General features: G+C 38.9%; 2 protein-coding genes across 7 annotated transcripts in view; both read right to left on the bottom strand.

Moving 5' to 3' along the window:
- The window catches only part of spata20 (spermatogenesis associated 20), a 42966-nt gene extending 26413 nt beyond the window's left edge, over positions 1–16553 (bottom strand). Inside the window, exons 1-13 of one of the 6 annotated variants that reach the window (XM_026316246.1) lie at positions 16240–16377; positions 13658–13757; positions 12863–12991; positions 12582–12646; positions 12270–12424; positions 12032–12175; positions 11023–11233; positions 10810–10940; positions 10271–10375; positions 9617–9691; positions 8071–8286; positions 7625–7817; positions 6291–6459 (exon numbers count right to left, since the gene is read on the bottom strand). In XM_026316246.1, the coding sequence (XP_026172031.1) occupies positions 6291–6459; positions 7625–7817; positions 8071–8286; positions 9617–9691; positions 10271–10375; positions 10810–10940; positions 11023–11233; positions 12032–12175; positions 12270–12424; positions 12582–12646; positions 12863–12972 (1574 nt within the window). In that variant the 5' untranslated portion in view covers positions 12973–12991; positions 13658–13757; positions 16240–16377. Of the gene's footprint in view, positions 1–6290; positions 6460–7624; positions 7818–8070; positions 8287–9616; positions 9692–10270; positions 10376–10809; positions 10941–11022; positions 11234–12031; positions 12176–12269; positions 12425–12581; positions 12664–12862; positions 12996–13657; positions 13758–16239 lie in introns of those variants that run through there. The other 5 variants (XM_026316241.1, XM_026316243.1, XM_026316244.1 and 2 more) reach the window with 5 other exon arrangements.
- Positions 16554–18773: 2220 nt separating this feature from the next.
- Positions 18774–21206, bottom strand: LOC113135780 (pepsin A-like). Its single transcript, XM_026316065.1, has 8 exons — positions 21045–21206; positions 20840–20957; positions 20363–20481; positions 19928–20124; positions 19644–19760; positions 19412–19553; positions 19155–19253; positions 18774–19067 (listed from the first exon to the last, which is right to left on the bottom strand). Exons 1-8 carry the CDS (start codon positions 21204–21206, stop codon positions 18930–18932), a joined length of 1092 nt encoding a protein of 363 aa, XP_026171850.1. The 3' UTR covers positions 18774–18929.
- Positions 21207–22595: the final 1389 nt, after the last annotated feature.

Genomic DNA, 22595 nt, shown 5'->3' with positions numbered 1-22595 from the left:
GAAAAACAAGATAATGGTAAGAATTTATTTGAATGCAGAAAGAATATACAATTTCAAAAAAAGACTAAGATCTATGCTAATTGATCTGTGTCTGAAATTCTGACATGGTAATTGTGCTAGATGGAAAATCAGAACATCACTAGCGCCACTGAAGCAGCTGTGTGGACTTTATTTATGTACATTCACCAAACCAACTAGTTTCCTCATCCTTCAAGTCTTTTCTGTAAAACCAAAACATATAGCTTGAAATGACTGGACCTTTATAAAAGCTAACAGCTTTACATATTTGGTAATAAAAACCAAAAGTGAACAATGAAACTGAAAAGTTCTAAAAAAAAAGCTCATTTTTGTCCAGTCTTTTCTGTCTCTGTTTTTTTTCAGAGAATACCATACCACTCTTTCACAACTACATATCATTAGGTGACTCTGGCCACAGAGACAAAAGCCTGAGACAAGGCCTCAAGAGGGTCTCAAAGAACAAAAATATAAAAGCCTTTTAGAAATACTCAACAGTCTTTTCAGTCACACTCATAATAGTATGTGTTAAATGAGTTACTTCCCTGACAGCAAAGATAAAATACCTTGTCAGTCTACCATATCGTAGCGCTCTGAGGCAGTTTTATAATAATAGCTCTGTAATGGTTCTTTCATACACTAGCTAATACATGTCCCTTTGAATAAGGCCAAGAGAGAGAAAACTACTGGGGCAGTATGGGTCACATAAACATATTGAGTCAGTTTTACAACAACAGTGACCTTTATGTTAGAGAATAATTTAACATGCTTGATGATGCTACAGAATGTACTGTTCAGGTATTATGCCGTGACAGTACATATGAAATAACACATAATAATGTAACATTTACAAATAAGAGAGGTGGAAAGATAGAAAACAAAGACAGAAACTGTAGGACAGCCAGATTTCCCCGTGAATCATTAATCATAAAACATAGCTGTTCTTTGTTTTCCTGTGGATAAACTGGAAACACCTGGAATTTGTCTCATATTCCTCTATTGATCATCTAATCACTCCTGTGCACCAGCCCATGTAGTTACACCTAATACTTTCCGTTCTTTCTGTTGGAAATTTTCTGCTCTTCAGTAAGTTTTGAGGTATTGCATCTAGGTTTTTTTTTGTATACGAAGTGTGAAGGTCCAAAATCCTGCACAGAAAGACTTCACAGAACTCAAAAGGCTCTTCTAACAGCATAATATTGCTTAAGGCTTTGCACCATGTTCAATAATAAAAAGAACAGGTACCATATTTTCTGGACTATAAGTCACTAGCATTAGATGGCACTCTTGACTCAATTGAAGATAATACTGTACCGCCAAAAAAGAAAAAACATTTAGGTTCACCCTAAAACTATAACTCTTTGTGTAACACAATTGATAATGCCACCCAAAAGAAAGAGCTACAGTGGGTACGGAAAGTATTCAGACCCCTTTAAATTTTTCACTCTTTGTGTCATTGCAGCCATTTGCCAAAATCAAAAAAGTTCATTTTATTTCTCATTAATGTACACTCAGCACCCCATCTAGACAGAAAAAACCAGAAATGTAGAAATTTCTGCAAATTTATTAAAAAAGAAAAACTGAAATATCATATGGTCATAAGTATTCAGACCCTTTGCAGTGACACTCATATTTAACTCACATGCTGTCCATTTCTTCTGATCCTCTGAGATGGTTCTGCTCCTTCATTGGAGTCCTGCTGTGTTTAATTAAACTGATTGGACTTGATTAGGAAAGGCACACACCTGTCTATATAAGACCTTACAGCTCACAGTGCGTGTCAGAGCAAATGAGAATCATGAGGTCAAAGGAACTGCTCAAGGAGCTCAGAGACAGAATTGTGGCAAGGCACAGATCTGGCCAAGGTTACAAAAGAATTTCTGCAGCACTCAAGGTTCCTAAGAGCACAGTGGCCTCCATAATCCTCAAATGGAAAAAGTTTGGAACGACCAGAACTCTTCCTAGACCTGGCCGTCCAGCCAAACTGAGCAGTCGTGGAAGAAGAGCCTTGGTGAGAGAGGTAAAGAAGAACCCAAAGATCACTGTGGCTGAGCTCCAGAGATGCAGTAGGGAGATGGGAGAAAGTTCCACAAAGTCAACTATCACTGCAGCCCTCCACCAGTCGGGGCATTATGGCAGAGTGGCCCGACAGAAGCAAGGCACATGAAAGCCTGCACAGAGTTTGCCAAAAAACACATGAAGGACTCCCAGACTATGAGAAATAAGATTCTCTGGTCTGATGAGACCAAGATTGAACTTTTTGGCGTTAATTCTAAGCGGTATGTGTGGAGAAAACCAGGCACTGCTCATCACCTGCCCAATACAATCCCTACAGTGAAACATGGTGGTGGGAGCATGTTGTGGGGGTGTTTTTCAGCTGCAGGGACAGGACGACTGGTTGCAATTGAAGGAAAGATGAATGTGGCCAAGTACAGAGATATCCTGGAAGAAAACCTCTTCCAGAGTGCTCAGGACCTCAGACTGGACCGAAGGCTCACCTTTCAACAGAGGATCCCCCAAAGGCAGAGGATCCCCAAATTCAGATGTGAAAAACTTGTTGCATCATTCCCAAGAAGACTCATGGCTGTACTAGCTCAAAAGGGTGCTTCTACTCAATACTGAGCACAGGGTCTGAATACTTATGACCATGTGATATTTCAGTTTTTCTTTTTTAATAAATTTGCAAAAATTTCTACATTTCTGTTTGTTTCTGTCAAGATGGGGTGCTGAGTGTACATTAATGAGAAATAAAATGAACTTTTTTGATTTTGGCTAATGGCTGCAATGACACAAAGATTGAAAAATTTAAAGGGGTCTGAATACTTTCCGTATCCACTGCATGGGCAGAGTGCTGCATGCTGCAAATTTGTTGGGGCCCTGTTGTTCCTTTCGGGCCTTTTTCCTTGTCTGTAATTGATACAATTCTGCTCTCACGGTGTTGTGAAGTGGTGACCAAAGTGTACAGGGTACCCTATACACTTTGCATACGAGTAGGAAGTTGTTTGTTAGACATACTACAGTAGAGGGTGAGTGCCTTCTCTGTGTTTTGTATGCACCGCCATTTTGGTAGACAAGGTAGTCATGTTTTGTTTTATGACCTCTTTTGTTTATTAGTGGTTTAGCCAAGTGGTAGGTAGACCTGTGTTTTGTTTTGTTACTTTCATTTTTTGGCACCACTCCCATGGTCTCCTACTTCACTCACTGGTGTTTCTCATGTTGTGGCTAAGTCAGAATAAACCCTTTTTTTTTTTTATCAACATCTCAGCTGTTCTGAGAGTTCTCCCTGGGTTGTTGAGTCGTAACACTAGCCTATGTTCTTTATAGGCTAATTAAGACTTACAGCATATGTCGTACCCATAGGTATGGTAAGTGCCTTAATAACATAGCTTAGAAAGGTACACAACAGTGTATATAAGGTCCCACAATTAACACTCAGCAGCCCTCCATCAAAAAGGCCTTTATGTTTGAGTGGCTGGACAGAAAACACTTTTGAGCAAAAGGCAAATGGCAGGCGACTTGGAGTTTGTCAAACAGCAGGAGCAAGATGAAGAAGATTCTCCAGACAAAAACAAAAAAAGTTCTATCAAAAAAAGTTCTTTTGATAGAACCCCAAGCACTAGATCTGAAGAGCAACAGACACTGCTCATCACCTGCTAACTCCATCGCTATGGAGTCGCTTCTCTCTATCCTTTTTCAGCACAACAATGACCTGATACAAATACCCAAGACAACTGTGGAGTCAATTCAATACAAATGTCAGAGTAAAGCCACTGCTCCTCCACATCGAAAGGAGCCAGCTGAGGTGGCTTGGGCATCTGAGAGGAAGCCCTGGGGAAGACCGAGGACACACTGGAGGGAGTATGTCTCTCGGCTGGCCTGGGAACACCATGGTGTCCCCCTGGAAATGTCTAGGGAGAGGGAAGTCTGGGTTTCCCTGCTTAAGCTGCTGCCCCCACGACCCGGCCCCGGATAAGCGGAAGAAGATGGATGGACGGATGGATTTTGTTTACTGATTATTGACTAAATGTAAAACTGCATTTTTATCAGTTATCAGTAATTATATCCACAACATAACAAAGTGGCAAAAAAGTGGACAGGTCTGAATACTAAATAGACTCATTAAAATTTTTACAATTAAGTTTCAGTTCTCCCACCCTCAGGCCTCCCATTCTCAAGGCAGCAGTGCCAGGCAAGGGTCACAGAAAATCTATGGCATCGGCTCCTCAACATTTCCACAGCCTATTAACCCAGTTAGTTTAGGCACCCACCATTCCTTCTGGTAATCAGTCCATGCCCCATGTGTGCCTGGAATGACAGAGTGAATTACCCCTGAATGGAAAGTAAACCAGGCTTAAGCAAAGGGCCTTTGGTAAGCATTTTCAATGCTGACACCATCATGAATTGGACAATTATGAATGAGACTGAAGCCATGGAACAAGGCCAGAGTGGTTAGGCTCAACCGTGTACATGTTCATGTGTATATTAAAAATTGTATGTATTTTATCATTCAAGCTGTGGGACTTCTGTCATATTTTCTGCTGATTAAGCAGCATTTCACACACATTTACAGTAACTAGAGCACAGGGCTGGCCAGCGGAAAAAGGACACTTGGAGTTGTGGTGTACGGTCAACAAGAGTGTGTCCATATGGTGATGCTTCAAAAATATTCTCAAAGTGACTAAATGATGACACTACCCAACCAGGGAGCTCATATGCATTTTTCATGATTTTTCAAGGCCAGGAATAGTTCAACCAAAACCTTAACTAAAACGATAATACTGTACATAAATCTCAATAATTCACTAATGCTGGCCAGTAGGAAAAGCTGCACACTCTCTCACTACTGTGATTTGATCTCCTGACCAAAAACAAAAATCTCAACAGGCTCCTTCTTTAATGCACTTAAAACATGCTCAATCTTGTTTCAGAGAGTAAGGGAGAAATCCAATTGCTGCCTGGTGTATGCAAATGTAGTAACCAGGTTAGTGCAGTGCAGTGAAGAGTAAGCATGTTCACCGATTTCCTGCCACAACTTGATTTATCCTGATAGCACTGTCTCATTCGCATATGAACATTTAGTCAGCCTTGCACCATACAGCTGCTTATTGCCCCTGTACTTCAAGTGAAACGTATTACAAAATATCTCACATTATTTCTTTCATGTTGGCATTAAACATGAATATGTATACATTACTCTCTGAGTGCTAAAGAGGGAACAAAAGTTTTTTTCAGGCATTGAGAAAGGAACAAGCTGAGTAGTTTTATCAAATATGAAGGTGCCAAGTAACAGAGCTGCCAAAAACAAATTGTAATTATGGTATCTGACAAACTGTTAAATATGATCTGGTTACTGAACCCCTTATCAGAGGTCCTTTCTCTGTTTGTATTTCATAATTGTGCACTCAGGGACTTTTGTAAAAAGGTGAACCTATCTTTTAATTATAATTATTCTTTTTTGTGCTAGGATTATGTTAGGAAAACAATAATTTCATAATTTTTTGGCAACTTATATTAACTTCTGCAGCATCAGCAGAAATTAAAAATGGAAGCGATCTTCAGCTCTGTTCTTAAACAAGGATGCTGACATGACTAATCTTGTCTAATCATAGACAAAATCATCAAAACTCATGTACTTAATTCATCTGTAATACAAGTAATACCCAGTAGTAGCTTTAGAAAGCAGACTCAAAACCTGAAGATCATTACCAGGCATTACATTTGTTACTTCAGGTTTGAAGGGCAGCATATTCATTTTTCTGTGAGGAATGACATACCATGTATTTGCACTGCATAAAGTCTTAAGACATTTTATACAGGCAAAAGGAAGGAAAACTGTAATTGATACATTACCGATGAAGAACACATTTAGAAATTTAGAATAAATTTGCAAATAAAATTGTTACTTGAATACATGACCTAGATGTAATAATTTTTGGTGCATTGTAGAGGAGTAGGTGCAGCTACACTAAATGCTTTTCAGATGTTCCAACAGTATTTCAACACTGCACATAGGAAGAAAAAAAAAAAAAAAAAAAAAAAATTAGACCTTGTGCACTCACTTTATTCATTTACTATTTATTTAGGTATTTAGATATTAAAGCTGTCATCTACTTTCATTCGGTAAATTTCTTTTCATTGTGCCTGCATTAAACATTTGTAAGTAAGACCTCCTGGAGTGCAAATAAAAACATGTTATGATAAACTGAACTACATAGACTAATTTTTACTGCTTTTATCTATCTGATACATTGCGGACACACTAATCAGTCTCTTACATCTGTTGCACCTCCATCTTGTCTCCATGGTAACAGGACCGGAGGATGGTCTGTCGCTCAGCATCCCACAGATACTCCTTTAGGAAGCTGCCAGCCTGCACCGCCCTCTCCAGGAAGGCCTTGTCCCCCAAAACAGCTCCAACACGAGCATAGGCTGAGAGCATCAAGCCTGAAAGGGAAGAAGCAGCAGAGATGGCGTTGGTGGATGATCAGGTATAGTGTCCAAATGTCCCCTCTGCCATGAGGCTCCACTATGCCACTGCACCTCAGTTCCAGATAAGTTATTTTCCCCACAGTTTGAACTTTTTTGTACTGTTTCATTCCTTCTTTAAATCCAGTCCTTTCTCCGTCTTTCATGTAGCATATCAAAGCCTGGTGAGCCCACAGCCTGGTCTTCAAAGTGCTGCAGTCGAGGACAGGTGATTAATGGAGTTTCTTCATTAGAGAGGAGAAGGAGAGTCTTGCATCTAATTGGAGTTCTCGGTATTACAGAGCCTCATTACCTCACTAACACACTGTCTTGAGACATCAACCCTGGGAGCAAACTTTTGTCAAAGTATGTGTGGTATGCTTTTTGTTCTTGTAATTAAACATATCTAAGACACTGATGGGCAATGTTGAGGAGTGCCCAAACTGCCATTACACTCCAAAGTCACAGTCTGTATAATAAGCTATATTGCCAAAAAGTGGGACACTAGTCAAAATACAAAGTATCTATGACAACTTTTATATTAGTCATTTCAAATTTAAAGCAGAAGCACAAGGTAGTTAGGTAGTAATACCTGATTACTGAGCTCTGAGGTAGGCACTTTCATGGGGATCCTTAAAAAACTTTTCAGTTACTACATTTTGAAAACCAGCAACTTTACTTTGTTATGTTGCCTGATAGCAGACTTCAAGCTGTGCAGTAAGTACCTCACTTAGCCAGTATATTTTTACTGTTCTGAATATTACTATGCACATCTACAATATAACTTGAGTAACATTAGTTAGTCAGTCTCTTGATTTGCATTACAGAGAGACAGGGCCACATGCACTTGGCAAAATCCTGCTCTCGTGCAGCTGTATGCTATAGTGCGTGTAAGTCATGAGAATAATTATGACAATTTTATCAATTTTGGCCACCAAAAGTAAATGCCTACTGTCAGCGAACTAACCACTATTTTACATTACTGTCATGTCTGGTTAAACAAAAGCAGAAATGAATAGCCAAATTGGCTCTAAACCCTAACCATCACCAAACTGACTAAAGTCAATTGTCATATTAGGATGCACTTACAGTACTAATGTTTGCTTTAGTTGCAGGGGACACTGTTACCAAAATGGTGCTTTACCATTCCAGGAGGCCACCATCTTGGTGTCCAGATGTGGCCGTGGTCGACCCTTCCTCACTTCTGCCATTTTGGCTCTAGCAGAGGCCATGAGCTCGCTGACTTTCTCAACACCGATTCCAAAGCGAGCAGCTGTTAACTCCACTGAATACCGCACAATCAGCACATTCTGGCCCTGCAGCTCCCCATGGGGGTCCTGGCAACATAGAGAACAGGGGATAAGAAACTGACTCATACTGACTGCAACAGCTGTTGTGGTAATACCTTAATGGCTCAGCTTTAATACTTCAAAAAGCTGTCAAAACAAAATCAAACAGTATATCAGTCTGCATTGCCTCTTTAACCTCATGATGTCGATAGAAATACAAAAGCTGTATGTAGTTTTTTTTTTTTAATTTAGTTTTCAACTTCATTCTTTCCATTTTCCATTTTATTTTTATTTGAAGTACCTGTTCTGGTGCAACATTGCCCTGATCCTTAACCCCATAATGGTGCATGAAGATGTCTGCCTGTGTGGTAACCCCGGTGGCACCCTCCACCACATCTGGCAACAGCTCCCGAATTTCAGAGGCTGTCCAGATGCAGAAAGCCCCCTCACGCTGTTCTGTTTCCCCCAATGCTGGGACAGAGTCAGCATCCTCTGCGCTGTAGAAACCCCCAGACTGCTTCAGAGAACACAGAGAAATGTATTAGATGGAAAGAGAAGAAAATCAATCAGAAAACTCTGATTGGCCAAACTATTCAAACATTTTGTTACTTCAATGGAAGCAAAAGACATGAGACAATAGTCTGAAAATGCATATCATTTCAGGCTCAATTATTACCCCTGATTACTAATGTCAATATCAAGTGTAGGGATGCTGCATATATCTTGCACATGTTCACCAAACAGTACTCCTCATAAATAAGTGTTCATTCCACATTATGTGGTTGTGACATAAATAGGGTCTCTGATCAAATGATTTGGTATGGACACCAGGGGTGTGTCCAAAATCACAACACACTATACAGTGCACCAGTAGCCAACCTTGGACCACAAGATGCACTGCCCTGCTTGTTTACCAGCAGGACAGTTTCTTGTACATTTCATTTACACTGCCTTCTGATAACAATCCCACAATGCAATCATGGCAATTATTTCACTTTGCCACGTTTTGTACAATGTGGTGAGTTGCTAAAGTGTTTCTTGCCTCTGGAGTTTTTTATACCGTGTGCAGACCTCACATACAGCTTTATAATATGCTTGCCGCCAGCTGAGAAGGAACGAACAATGGTACAATAGTACTAGTAGATTTTATTTCTAAGTTGTTGAAGTGACAAATTTGACAGTAATGAATTAATTACTCAATCAACCTTGCAAGGGGGATGACTATATACAGGATCATGTAAACCCTCTCTCAGATGACAACACACACAATCTTTGTCACTGAGGGAAGATCCCAGCCACTGTACAGTAGTATCAAAGAAAAATGCAGTCTGTAGTAAATTACCTTTGCAGTATAAATTCATTAGAGTATAATTACATAATAAATCTTGGGGAAGATAATGATTACAATGAGTGTGGTTTTAATTCGATGCCCTGTTCGCTGTTGTCAACTCATTAATCAAAAGAAAAAAAAAGGTTGACCCTTAGGGTAGAGTAACGGGTTTAAGAAGTTGTATAAACACACACATGCACACACACACAAGTGCTGGGATTTAGAGCTAGCGTTTATGCTTTGTCAGCAGCAAATACAGAAGCTGTGATAACAGACAACAATTTGCATTGCTGTATTTTAATGACTTCACATTGCCAACAAGCATTCCAAAACACTATGTTAACACTAACCTTAACCCACACGGTAAAAACATTCTAAACCATATCCTGGCTTCTTCTATATGTTGTTAACAGTACAAAACCCCTTGCCTTAAATTTTTTTCATCTTGTAGACCTAGTGAGGACCCCATAAGACCAGTAACACAGAAGCATTGACAAAGAGGCTGTGGATGATTCACCTTGTCACTCAGATCTCTGGAGACATAGAGCAGTATGTCCTTAGCCACATCTGCAAAGAGCTGCTCACCTGATATCTGGAAAAGCAGAAACATCATACGCCTGCTCAGTCATGATTCAACCTTAAAGATACATTCATGTGATTTAAATGCAGGAAGAACCACAGCATCAAATCCAAATGCTCTTATTAAACAACATGTATGCATGTATCCTAATAACCGTTTTGTTTCTCTGGTGCTGTTCACCCTGGAAAACAGAGCAGCCCAGTAATTACTGATGGGTAAAACTAGAAACTATGGCAATCAGACTTTACTGCTTCTTGCTGCATCTTAAGTCAACGCTCTCCAGTGAGTGGGAAATTGTTATAATCAGTCTGAAACGTGCTACTCCTTTTTAAAAATGTATTCAGCAAAAATTTATCTCTTTAAATGAAAATATTACAACTGCTGTGCTAAATTCAACTTTACTGTCACAATGAGTGTTTGTATGAAGTTACTTGTTTGCCAAGTTGCGCACTGGTGGTTTTAGCTGACTGGGTGAGAGGGCTTTAAATTACTTGGATAAGAGTGAGGCAGAATTATGGTGAGATAATTACCCTGTCTGAAACACAAAACACACAAACACAAAAGAAGAGATACAGAGAGAAACACACCCACCTGGGAGGCAGTTATATAGGCTACAGCCAGCTGAGCCTGGTCATACAACATCTTTTCAAAGTGAGGAACATGCCAAGAGGAATCTGTAGAGTAACGATGAAAACCCTGATAGAGAGACATGAAGGCCGTCATCAAATTGACACAGTATATACAGAACCTTTTGTTGCTTATACCTGTCTATACTAAGACACTTCATACATCATTGCTCTAACAACATACACTTTGTGCTTTGTGAAATTAAAACATGAAAATGGCATGTTTATGTTCATGTGAAGCAACAGAAAATAAAAACTAAGTAGGCCTGGAAATAACATTTTTTTGACTGATGAATCAATTTATTAATGTCAAGTCACAAAACACAGACTTTCAAAAATGACACCTTCAAATTGTTAGATATATCTCTCCAAATCCAAAGTATTTTCAGTGTACTATCCTTACTGAAAGAGCTAATCAATTATCAAAATATTTTCCAATTAATTTTCAAGTGAAGAACCAATTAATGACTGACAGTTTCAACTCTGAGATAAACATGGATGGACCTGTGCCACGTGGTCATGGATGCCTCCCAGGGCCATCATACGGAGTGTGTGCAAGGCCATTTGAAGAGCCTCAACACCCTCTGAGGTGGAGTGATTCACACACCAGTATGACATGAGGAACATCAAATTCACTACAGGGAAGGGAAGAGAAACAGTGAGGTCCAGCAGGGCCTAAACAGGCAAAATAAACATTCAAGGTTTTATCGTGGCTACCTGGTGTGGGGAACTTGGGAGCGTCTCTGAAGCCACCATACTCCTCCTCATATGAATTGGCCAACTGCTGGAAGCAGCGATTAGCAACATCTGTGGCAAGTGGAGGAGCCTCTCCTGGGTTTGCAGCAATGGCTGTGCCTTTCTTTAATGCTTCCAGGATCCTCTCCCCACTGGACTCCAAAGCAGGACGGTTATTCTCCCACTGAGGAAATTAAGTCTTATGTGTCATATGAGCAATGACAAGGATGGTGCAGAAGGCTACAAAAACACTGCACATACAACATTTTAACCTGAGATGTTTTGTTTTTCTCAACGCAGAATAAAGATGACCTAAATTTGGATTTGTTCCTGTTTTCATCTTCTGTTGATGCAATCTAAATGATCACATAACTATAATAAATTCTAAATACTGTTCAAAGGTTAAAAGATTAAACATTGAGATTTTGGAAAATATGTGCATTCACATTCTTGCTGAGATCAGAATATCGATATTAGAATCATTTCATCTGGTTTAATCCATGAGACAAAAAGTCTAAATAAGCATTAAGACTAAAATTGTAAATGGTCTTAAATAGGGATATTCTGCATTCAAAACAGTTTATATTATTTCCCACTGACACATTGACAGTGCTGCAATATAAGGTGCTGTCCTGGATCACAAGGGGCAACTTCGGATTCAGTGTCTTCCACAAGGACACTTCATGTGGACCAGTTAGGTCAGAGATCAAAACTTTTCAATTCACAGCCAACATGCTCCAGCTCCGGAGCCACAGCCAGGTCTTACAAAAAGAAAGTGGAAACCACTAGCCGTTGGCTCTAACCAAAGGTTAAAAAAAAAAAAAAAAAATCAGCCTATCAGACCTTGAATAGCCCTAAAGGTTATTAATTAGCAAGATACGCTTTGTTTGTTGGATCCAGGACAAGTCATGGTTTTACTAGTGGTTACTGTATGCACAGTAAATGTAAAACCTCAACTGGTTAAGAAATTCACAAACAAAAATTGTTTTACCTGTTCAATAATTCTAGTAAGGACTGTCATGAGCCCTGGTCGTCTTCCTTGATCTCTAGGAGGGAAGTAGGTTCCTCCAATGAAAGGTTTAAGATCAGGGGTCAACCACACACTCATAGGCCATCCTCCACCCCCACTTGTTGCCTGTAGAAATCAGCAACTAAAAGAATGTATTACCTTAGAAAAATAAAAGAGCCTTGTGTTAAAAACCTAAATGCAGATAGATATGTACACAAACCTGCACAAAATTCATGTACACTTTATCCACATCAGGTCTCTCTTCTCGATCGACTTTGATGCAGACGAAGTTGTCGCTAAGCAATTTGCCAATTTCCTCATCCTCAAAAGATTCCCTCTCCATCACGTGACACCAGTGGCACGTTGAGTAGCCCACTGATCAGTCAGGTAGAGACAGGAAACAGGTGATTCACTTCTGGTAAATGCTCAACTATACTAACCCAGTATGAAATCATGTGAAAAAAAGTGAGTGTTTTTATGTATGACATAAATTGAGGGACTTCTGTCAACAAGTGTGAAAGTATCATCTTACCTGATAAAAAGATGGGTTTGTCTTCATTCTTTGCTTTATCAAAAGCATCCTGCCCCCATGGATACCTAAAATAAAGATTATACTGCACAAGATTATCATTGGCTGACTGCACTATTACATGTAGTAGTATAAGCTTTTAGAAATGTTTAGCCATCTGTAGTGTCATTTGCATTACAAATTCATTGTCTTGTTGTTGTCCAAAGTTATTTATACGGTTGGCTGCCAATTAAATTACCCTTAGGGAAAATTTAAAAAAACCTCGAACCTTAAAAGTCACTTACCAGTCAACAGGGTTGTGTGCATGTTGTAGCAGATAGGGTGACTTCTGCTTGGCTAACCTATTGGTGTGTTTGTGAGGGATGGATGGTGGCTCTTCACTCCCTGATTCCATGCTCAGGAAGACAGATGGACTGGAACACATAAAAAACATTTATAATCTGTCAGTAATAAGAAAACCTTTGTGTGTCTACAAAAAGCAGGGAATGAAGACAAGAAAAGGCTGCTACGGCTATGTTTTTTAGATTCATGCTTTAATATCTTATCGTGTGAATGGAAAAAAAACACATTTACAAGTTAATTTGTGAGTTACTCTAACAGTTAAATACAAAAAATAATTTGCCCTGCTTTTGTGTTATCCTTTTCCATACAGTGTCTGAATATGATAGTTGTGTTTTTCCAGCAATCACAACTTAAAATGCCTTTACCATAAGGTTGACCATTGTGCTGCCACATTTAAAGATATGGGGTAACATTAGAGGTCGACCGATTTATCGGTCAGCCGATATATCAGGCCGATATTTGCATTTTTTAGACCATCAGCTGGTGCTGGAGTGTTTAGGCCGATTTTTGTTCAGGCACTTATCCATACAGCCAATTTCTACAGACCACGTGACTAACGGACCCCAGCAGCACAGAGCTGTGAGCCACACTGTTGCCAACTTAGCAACTTTGTCACTATATTTAGCGAGTATTCAGACACCTCTAGTGACTCTTTTTGAAAAAAGCGACTAGCGACAAATCTAGCAACTTTTTCTGGTGTTATTGGAGACTGCAGTGAAAGCATATATCGTTCTTACTCTTCTCAATGAGCAGCGAGTGCTGCTGTGGGCCCCTCCCCCTGCTCACACAGCAGACAGTCCCTCCCAGATGTTCACTCCTCCATGTCCAGAGTCCAGACTGCAAATCACGCATGGGCAAAGCTGCTCATTTTCTCACACTGCCATTGACACTTTTCTATTGTCTTTTTTTGATCCATTTAGATTGCTAATGTAAACTGTATACAAAAAAGTTAAAAATGTTATGATTAAAAATGTTCATGTTTTACTGTGACTTGTAGGCTCCTAAGTGGACCATAGGGTTAAAAACCAAACCAGACTTAAGAAAACCAAACTAAAAAAAAAAAAAAAAAAACTTTATTTAAAACCTGCATAACTTTGTGTCTGCTTTGGGTCCCTTTGCACTGAAACCACTTATTAAAGTTAGTCTGTTGAAGAGTTCATATTGTAGCCCTATGTTTATCTTTTTTGATTACATTTTATTTTGATTATTTCCAATTTTCTGTTTAGATGAAAAGACAGTGAAGTACTGTGAACTGAAACACTGCTTGAATGTACGTGTCTGTTTTATCAGTTAATCCATTAAACAAATGTCTATGTTAACCCTCTGGGGTCGACGAACGCGCCGGCGCGTTTTGACGCATCTTTTTCGGATAAGGCCGAAACAAACTTAAATTACTCGGTCAACTCTGATCGTACAGATAAAAGAAGTATATCATTCAAATCTGTAAAGGGTCTAGTTTTAGTGGTATACCATCATAATAACAACAAAACGTTGTGCTTTTTTTAAATAAAGAAAGCCGACAGGGTGCGCTCTCGGCCTTTTCTGTCTCTGCCATTTCTCTTCACAGACGCGTAAATAAAACAACCAGAATCTCAGCGAATACATGCCTCATAAAAATAAGAATTATATGGCTAGAAAGCTTGAAATGTTTTCTTTTGAGTGAAACAATTCAAGTCAAAAACAAATCATCACTTTTTATTTAATCCGTATGAACGTAAGGAGAAGTCCGTTTTTTTCTCTCACCTCATTACAGGTAATGCGACCCCGCCTTGTACACTGTCCACTGTTCACATGTAAATAATCTCAGGTGAACCAGGTAAATATGTGTACAGAAATGACAAAATATCAAACTTCATCATAGAATTTACTCACTTTTTCTGCGCGTTTAGATGATGGCGCGTTACGCACGTGAAGCGGCGCTCCTTACATTCCACACAGAGACAAATAGTTTAGCTTGTCCTCAGAGTAAAAACACTGATTTTAACTCAAATGAGGATCGTTTGGCTCCTCATTGTGTTGTATTGTGCTGCACTAATCCGTCCCATCAACACTGACTGAAAGCCTCATTCTGCGCGTCTTTGTCTGGTCGTTCAGTGCGTCTTTTGTCTTCTCAGGTAAATCACATGACTATTCATCCTCAGACACACCAAAGTCTTGTGAACCAATGTTCTGTTTGTGTTTTATGGTCTTATTTCAGTGAGTAAAAAATTGTAGTTTTTCACTAACCATGCATAACCACTTTTTTCTCAAAAACACAATACTGTATAAACTTGCTGCTCACATATTATTGTAGCCAAATTTGTGCTGATTACAGTGTTATCAGACTTTAGACATTAATATGTTTAAAAAACACTGAAAAAAGCACAAATGTCAGGACATGTCAAAATTTGTCCAGGCCCCAAAATCCCCCTCAGACCCCAGAGGGTTAAATAAATTTTCTTCCCTAAAATTAAGAAAATCGGCTATGCATATCGGTCCCAAATAATTGGCATTGCTAATCGGCCATCAGCTGAACTGGACTTTGAAAATCGGCATCGGCCATATCGGTCAACCTCTAGCAACGATGACAGTTAAACCTCGTTTTGTCAGCGTGTAGCCTGGTTCTCTAATATAAAATACATTTAACCTTTTAACCAGCATGCACACTTAAATATAAGGTTAGGTAGTAACCCTATTCAGTACGCATGCTTTCTCTGAAGACGCTTGTTCGGCAGCACCAAACTACAGCTGCACTAACGCTAGTTAGCTGTCAGGTTTTGTAGCTGTTAGTCGGTACACATGTCGAACTCTAATTGGATATTAACGTTACTTAATTTAATGTGACTTTCTTCTAGACACACCTATTATATACAATATTGGGTCCCATAAACACGACAAGATCGCAACGTTAGCACAGGGTCACTTATAAGTAGTTAATGTTAAACCAGTTAAAAATTTTCTGGCAATTTATTGGAAATAGGTGCTGCTTGGTGGCTTATGTGGCTCCCCGAATTAAACTACGAGATGTTTAGACCTTGGTTAAATGTCTTTTTTGAATATAGGATACATAATTGTAATAATTAACGATAAACATATCTTTAATTTTGTAATTCTGCATTGAGGTTTTGCGCATCTCTGCTATTACTTGCAAAACCATGTTTAGCTATAATCATCACATCATCTAGTTACCATCCGGCAACATAACCTATTAAAGACTGAGGTCTCTTTAATTTAGCAAACGTTACGATTAGCGTTAGCTACTTAACATAACTAAGCATCTGTCGTTAACGCACACCTAGCTAGCTAGGCTAACATTAGCTATTAGCCATGGTGGCTTTACCTGGGGTAGTAGACCGGCTGGGAATGCAGAAGCGGCGACCTGCAGTCTGGTGGGTGGTGAACTCCTCTGAAACACCTTACGTTGCCCCTTGAGGTCTGCGGTGGACTCTCTGCTCCCGAAAAAGCAACAGTTAGAAGGCGCACAGGCTCCAGGCAGCTATTTCTGGACGTCAGCCGACGCCATGCCAGTCTTAACATCTTAATCCACCAAGTGTGTTGTTTAGGTACTTTGGCTATCTAGCTAACGTTAAGCTAACTACTTTGTTGATTGTCACAAACCAGCGCAAAGGTCCAGCCATGAGATGAGCAGTTTATTGCAATACCATACAGTTACACAAGATGGCCCGCACACAGACCAGGAGCACTCACACCAACCAAAATGAGCTGGTTCTGATTAATACATCCATCGTTTTGTTACCTCAGTACTTCGTGGGACACAAGAAAACATTGTAAAGGTAAAAATAAAGAAATAGGCTAACATATATGAAAAAAGTTAAGAAATGAGATGCACTTTAAGGTCAGAATATTTTTAAATTGTGTTTTAATTGTGCTTGGCAGGAGAAGCTGCTGTGTGGGGAGAGCTGTTATGTCAAGTTCCTCAGGTGTTGGACAACAACCTGGCTAAAGCCTTTGGCAATGAAAGGTGTAATTCAATGCCAAGTCGAGTTTGACTATTGATAATGCAGTTTCATTGGCTATTTGCTCATACTTAGCAGAAGTACATTTTTAATGTGAAGTGGTTCTCCAAGAAAAATGAATTACAACAACTTGTATATATAATGTTCCAAATAACATAACCCCACTTTCCTCTGCAGACTAAACTCTTCTCTCTCATTCTCCTGGATCTAGTTCTTGGGTTGTTTTTTTTAATTTTCTTTTTCATAGACTAAAGCTGTTAATGCTGAGGGCTGGCCATAAAAAATATCACTGCTGGTACACAAAGGTTGATTGTTCTATTCCTTACTATACATGAAAGGAAATATTTCCAGTGTTCTTATGGTTATATGTGACATTTTGATCTTACCTCAACATCAGTGTATGTGTACAACCCATGATAAAAGTATAGCCTGGTGGGGTTGGTGTTATTTTACGTGCACAACAAATCCTGCTGAATTTTTTAAGATTATCAGGCTCTACATTAGAGGAGTTGATGTCCAAATCATAACTCACTGAGTCATGTCTTTCTACAGGTAGGAATTGCAAAACACAAACACAGCAATATTAGCAGTTAACAAACCTCATATCATTTCTGTCCAACAAAAACTATATGTGTCTAAATTAGGTTATTTCAGTTTTTTGCCATGCTCGCACCTTTATGGTTGAAGTGTTGGTGTGACATGTGACTTATGTCTTTGTTCAGCTAAATGGAGTGTTTGTTTATGCTGGAGTGTTTCAAAGTGCTCTTAAACAAAATATGACATGTGACAATAAGTTGATTTTAATGTTATGAAAACTTGGCAAAATGCTGTTTATTAGTTAAATCCAGAAGAACTGTAAACATTTTCTGCTTCATACCTGGCATGGCCAGATTAAACAGAGCAATGTTGTGATGTTCAGATGGCAGCTGTGACATCCAGTCGCAAGCTTGTGAATTCTGCTCTATCGTTGCCTTTTTCTAATTCAGATTCTACACAAACAACTTAAATTCAACTTGCAATCACTTCCTTAACAGTACACTGGTAAGACCCAAAGGTATCTGCTGTGGTCAGGCAGGTTTTTATACTATGTTTACATATTTATGCATGCATGTTGGAAAGACCAAGCTGTAGACCAGGGGTGGGTAACCCATGTTCCTCGAGGGCCTCTGCCCTGCTTGTTTTCCATCTATCCCTGCCCTACCCACTACTGATTACTTGGATTATGTTTGTTCTGTCAATCAGAAGGTTGAATAGGGCAGGGACAGTTGTAAAATAACCAGGTCAATGGCCCTGGAGGACTGGAATTATCCCTGTTCTATAATAATAATTCCATAATAAAGACTTAATAAAACAGCACAGGCTTTAGTTTTCTGATATTATTAAGAATTGAGCTACTTTTAACAGCATTTTGAAGATGCATTAATAGTTCTTCAGATTAAAAAATGTAAGTAATTCATGTTACTATAAAAATCCTTATTTATATATATTTATATAATCTTTTTTAACTTACCCCTTAATCATAAAGGAAGGAGGAGTTATTGTTAACAACATAATTAATGGATTACTGTGGTTAAAAACCGAGAGATTCAGTTTACTTTAAAAATCTATGATGTCCTGTGGGTTGTGTTGTCTGTCATAACCTGACTTACCATATATATATATATGTATATATATATATATATATATATATATAATAGTTATATTCTGATATCAGATTGGCCTAGACATACCTTTCAAAAAATGTGTACCTATTTTCACCTAATAAATCCCAGCTACAGTCATCAACAGGCATATGTTTCCCTAAAGGTGGAAAAAAACATAGTGTACTATGTTTTTCATTTTCAGACTTGTGCACAATTAATAATAATATAATAATTAATAATAAAAAACAGTCACATTGATTTAACTCTTTTTATTGGATTTAAGGAAATTGAATTGAATTAAATGGAGAAGATCTTTGTCTCAGGTATCATACAATAGTGCTGAAAACCACACGCTGGAAATCCTATGGTAGTGCAAGGCTCTTCTTTTGCACCAAGTGACTTCAGGTTGATTATCTAGCCCTAGCCAGACCCACCATATTCTGGGCTCTGTTGAAGATGGAATAGTACTGTCTGATGAAGACATCACCCAGGATCCACAAGCTGTCACCGCTACCGCTGAAGCCAGTACGGCAGCCGTAGTACTGAGACTGGGGGAGGGATTCAGCGGAAGAATTTCAGTCAGATGTTAAGTATAGTAAGATAAGAAAAGTCTGGCGGAGAAAAAAAGCACACACCTGACGGACATAGGCAGAGGCTGGCAGGGTGAATTGCTGTCCATGAATGTGGAAGGTCAGATCAGGCATTTGGCCAATGTTGTTACAGTTGACAATATACTGAGAGCGGTGGGAGAAACAAAAGCAAGTGAAGGAGAAAAGATTAAAAGAGTATTTGGTTATAATATTGAATTTTGAACTCAGTAATTTTGTATTTTACTCAATATGATGCTACTGAAACTTCATTTAGTCAACAAAAAGTGTTTTTTTGGACTTACATCTCCGTTCTGGCTAGTAGCTCCCAGCCAACTGTTGATGTTGTTGATGCTGCTCTGAGGTCCAACGATCAAGGAAGTGCCAGTATCCACAATAGCCTGGCAACCACCATTGCAAGCCACAACCTGACCATTGACAGTAACACTGACAGCAACACAGAATAAAGAGATATCAAACACTTTTGCCAACGGTATTGTTTGGGTTAGGATACATTTGTTAAGTCAGTAGCTTTACCTGTCCACTGTGATCTGCCAGTACAGTTCATTGGAGAGGGGAATCCAGCTGATGGGACCATAGTAGTGGTTGGGGTCAACACCACCAAAGGTCACCGCACTCCCTTGCTGAGAGTTACTATAGAGAAAAGAGAAAACTAATTGATGACCATACAAAAAAATTAAACAGTCATCATCTCAGGATTAGTGAATGTGTGTGTTAAAAGTAATAATGCTGTATAGTGCTCGGTATCCAGAAATATTTTCCTTCCTCTGCAATTGACACTAAGGTATGGCTGTCCTTACGAGGTCAAGTAGACGGAGAAGAGGTCCTGGTTGACCAGGCCCTCATTCATCATGTTGTCAAAGACAGGTGTAGCCCCAGCATTAGACAGGCGTGGGTAGGCCAGGCCCAGGATACCATCAGCACGCATGTACTGCATGAAGGGAGCTTCAGTCTCACTCAAGCCAAAGATCTGGTTTGTCACAGGGAGCCCACCCACCTGAAGCCCAAACACAAAGACAGTATATCTGATGTAATATCAGACTACCCTGAGATCTTCATATGTACAACCTCTTTATTGATATTGTTGACAATGTTTATGCATACATGAATATGGACACGTCCAAGTATTGTACCTGTACCTGTACCTTTCTCAACTTGACATGATGGGACAAAGTAACAATAAATAAACAGTAAATTCCCACTTCTAAATAACATTGTATGCTTTTAGTGCTCACCGTCACAGTGTCATAGGCAAGAAAACCAGTCATGCTGCCAGTGCCATAGTGGATATCAAGAGGTGTACCACTGTACTTGTAGGTGCTGCTTTTGCTGGGGTTATACTTATTATGATTGTCTAAAAAATTACAGAAGAAGAACAAAAGCTGTTAAGCTGTTAAATATGATAAAGTTACATGACTTGGCAAATGTATAAATTGTATAATGTAAGTTACAAATAAATGTATTTAAAAAATGATGTTCACAACCCCTTGTGTTCACTCACATTTCATGAACAGCCAATATGAAAGATACCTACTGTTTGAAACCTTTGCAACAACTAATAGCAGGCTCCTTGAGGCCAAAAAGGATCACAAAGGCATCCTTACATATCAGTAAAACCTTACAATCATTTCTGAAGATATGAAATAACCAGTGTAAACTACTAATGTTGGAAAAACATTCAAATATTTATGTGTATGTATAGTTTTACTTACTGCAGGCTGTACTGCTACAATAAATGGAGGGCACCCAGAGGTTGGAAGAGCCAGTATCAAAGATGACCCTGAAGGACTGAGGAGGAGTTCCAATGGAGATGACGCCATAGTAAGACAGCTGGAGAAGAAGAGTAGATAGATTACAGAGTTAATCATGATCAAAATGAGCCAGTCATTCATTTGTTCAAGTTTAGTTGTTACTCACATCAGCATCATTGGTCATGGGCTCATTGGCCACGGCAAAGCGCTGATCAAATTTGACCATGGGGTTGTAAGGGTACTTAAGTCTGTACTCGTCCCAGAGACCCTGCTCCTCCAGGAGCTCTCTGGCAGACTTTCCCTTCTCCAGAGAGAGCCTGTGATTCATCAAATTAAGCTATATGAATCTCTTGGCTACATTTGCTTTTTACTGACTTGCTGAAAGGTCTTTCTTAAGGTGTCCTTCCTCTTTAAGATCTCACAAATTATACATGCAGAAACATGATGATGATCACAGTAGCTTTCATTCATATTCAAATTCACATACTATTTTAAGTGTCATACAGTAGATGCCTGCTATTATTTCAGAGGAGCTACTAAAGGTAATAGGAAAAATGCAAAACTACAGCAAGTGTTGAGAATGGTAAGGCTGACTTACTGGATGACGCACTCAGAAAGTGCCACCATGGCACACATAACAAAGGCCCACTTCATTGTCACGACTCAGCTGTCAACTGTAGAAAATAATCAATTTTACTTGAGAAGAACAGCAAATAAGGCTTATGTCACAAAAGTGAATTATATAACAGAACCATTTAAATTGAAATCTTGCAATAGTGATGTTGTAGGTCCTCGATCCTGTAGGCACTCACCTGCACACTCCAAAATTTGAGTGCTGACAAACAGCCATGCATCCTTTTTATATAGGTGGGTTGACATTTTACCATTGCACAATGATAAGGCAATGCACGTACAGAAGTTCCGCTGTAAATAATAAGTACAGATAAGCAATGAAAAAGTAATTGTTGACCTTAAGACAGAGTGCTTCATAGGTTTAAAGAGAGGAAAATAAACCATGGGAAAACTTTGCATATCTGCAGCATAGTATAATATTTACTGAAGGTACTAATAGGTAAAAGTCCTTTTGCAAAGTCAAAAGGTGATGATGATGATGATGTTTTGAATAAATGCATGATTATAGTATATATGAAACTGCTTTGTTTTGTCTTGGGTAATACTCAGTTGCATGCATACTATTTTATTTTTATTCAATCGTTGTTATGCTTTTGTTTTATTTTAAATCTTTGTCTATCTTTGTCTATTCAGACCCAACAGTATCACTCAGCTATTAAATCTGTCCTTTGTTTTAAATGTGTTGTTTCCTTTGGTTGACTTTATGTGCATGGGTTGTGGCCTTATATTTTTCCATGTATATTTTTTATATAGTGTCTTACAACTTATTAGAATCAACCCAAAATATAATTACATTTTAAATGTATAGTCCTAAACTACTAAAACAAACACAGCAGTTATTCACCTTAGTACATAGGTGCAACTGATAACTGTGTTTGTTAGCACGCTATCCTGTGTTTATCTTATATCAGGCTATAATGAGTTATGCTGATAAAATATTCATAGGGACATGTTATCTCTCATGCCAAATATATTAATACGTACGTGCTCTCCTGCTATAGTGGAAAAATGTTTTCCTGTTACATACCAAATTTATGAAAAAATGAAACATGCACCCACAGATCAGACCAAATAGTCATTAGTT

Source organism: Mastacembelus armatus, chromosome 19 (assembly GCF_900324485.2).
Source record: "Mastacembelus armatus chromosome 19, fMasArm1.2, whole genome shotgun sequence".
Lineage (NCBI taxonomy): Eukaryota > Metazoa > Chordata > Actinopteri > Synbranchiformes > Mastacembelidae > Mastacembelus > Mastacembelus armatus.
Note: the sequence above shows the minus strand (reverse complement) of the source record. Positions and strands in the feature narration are given on the sequence as shown.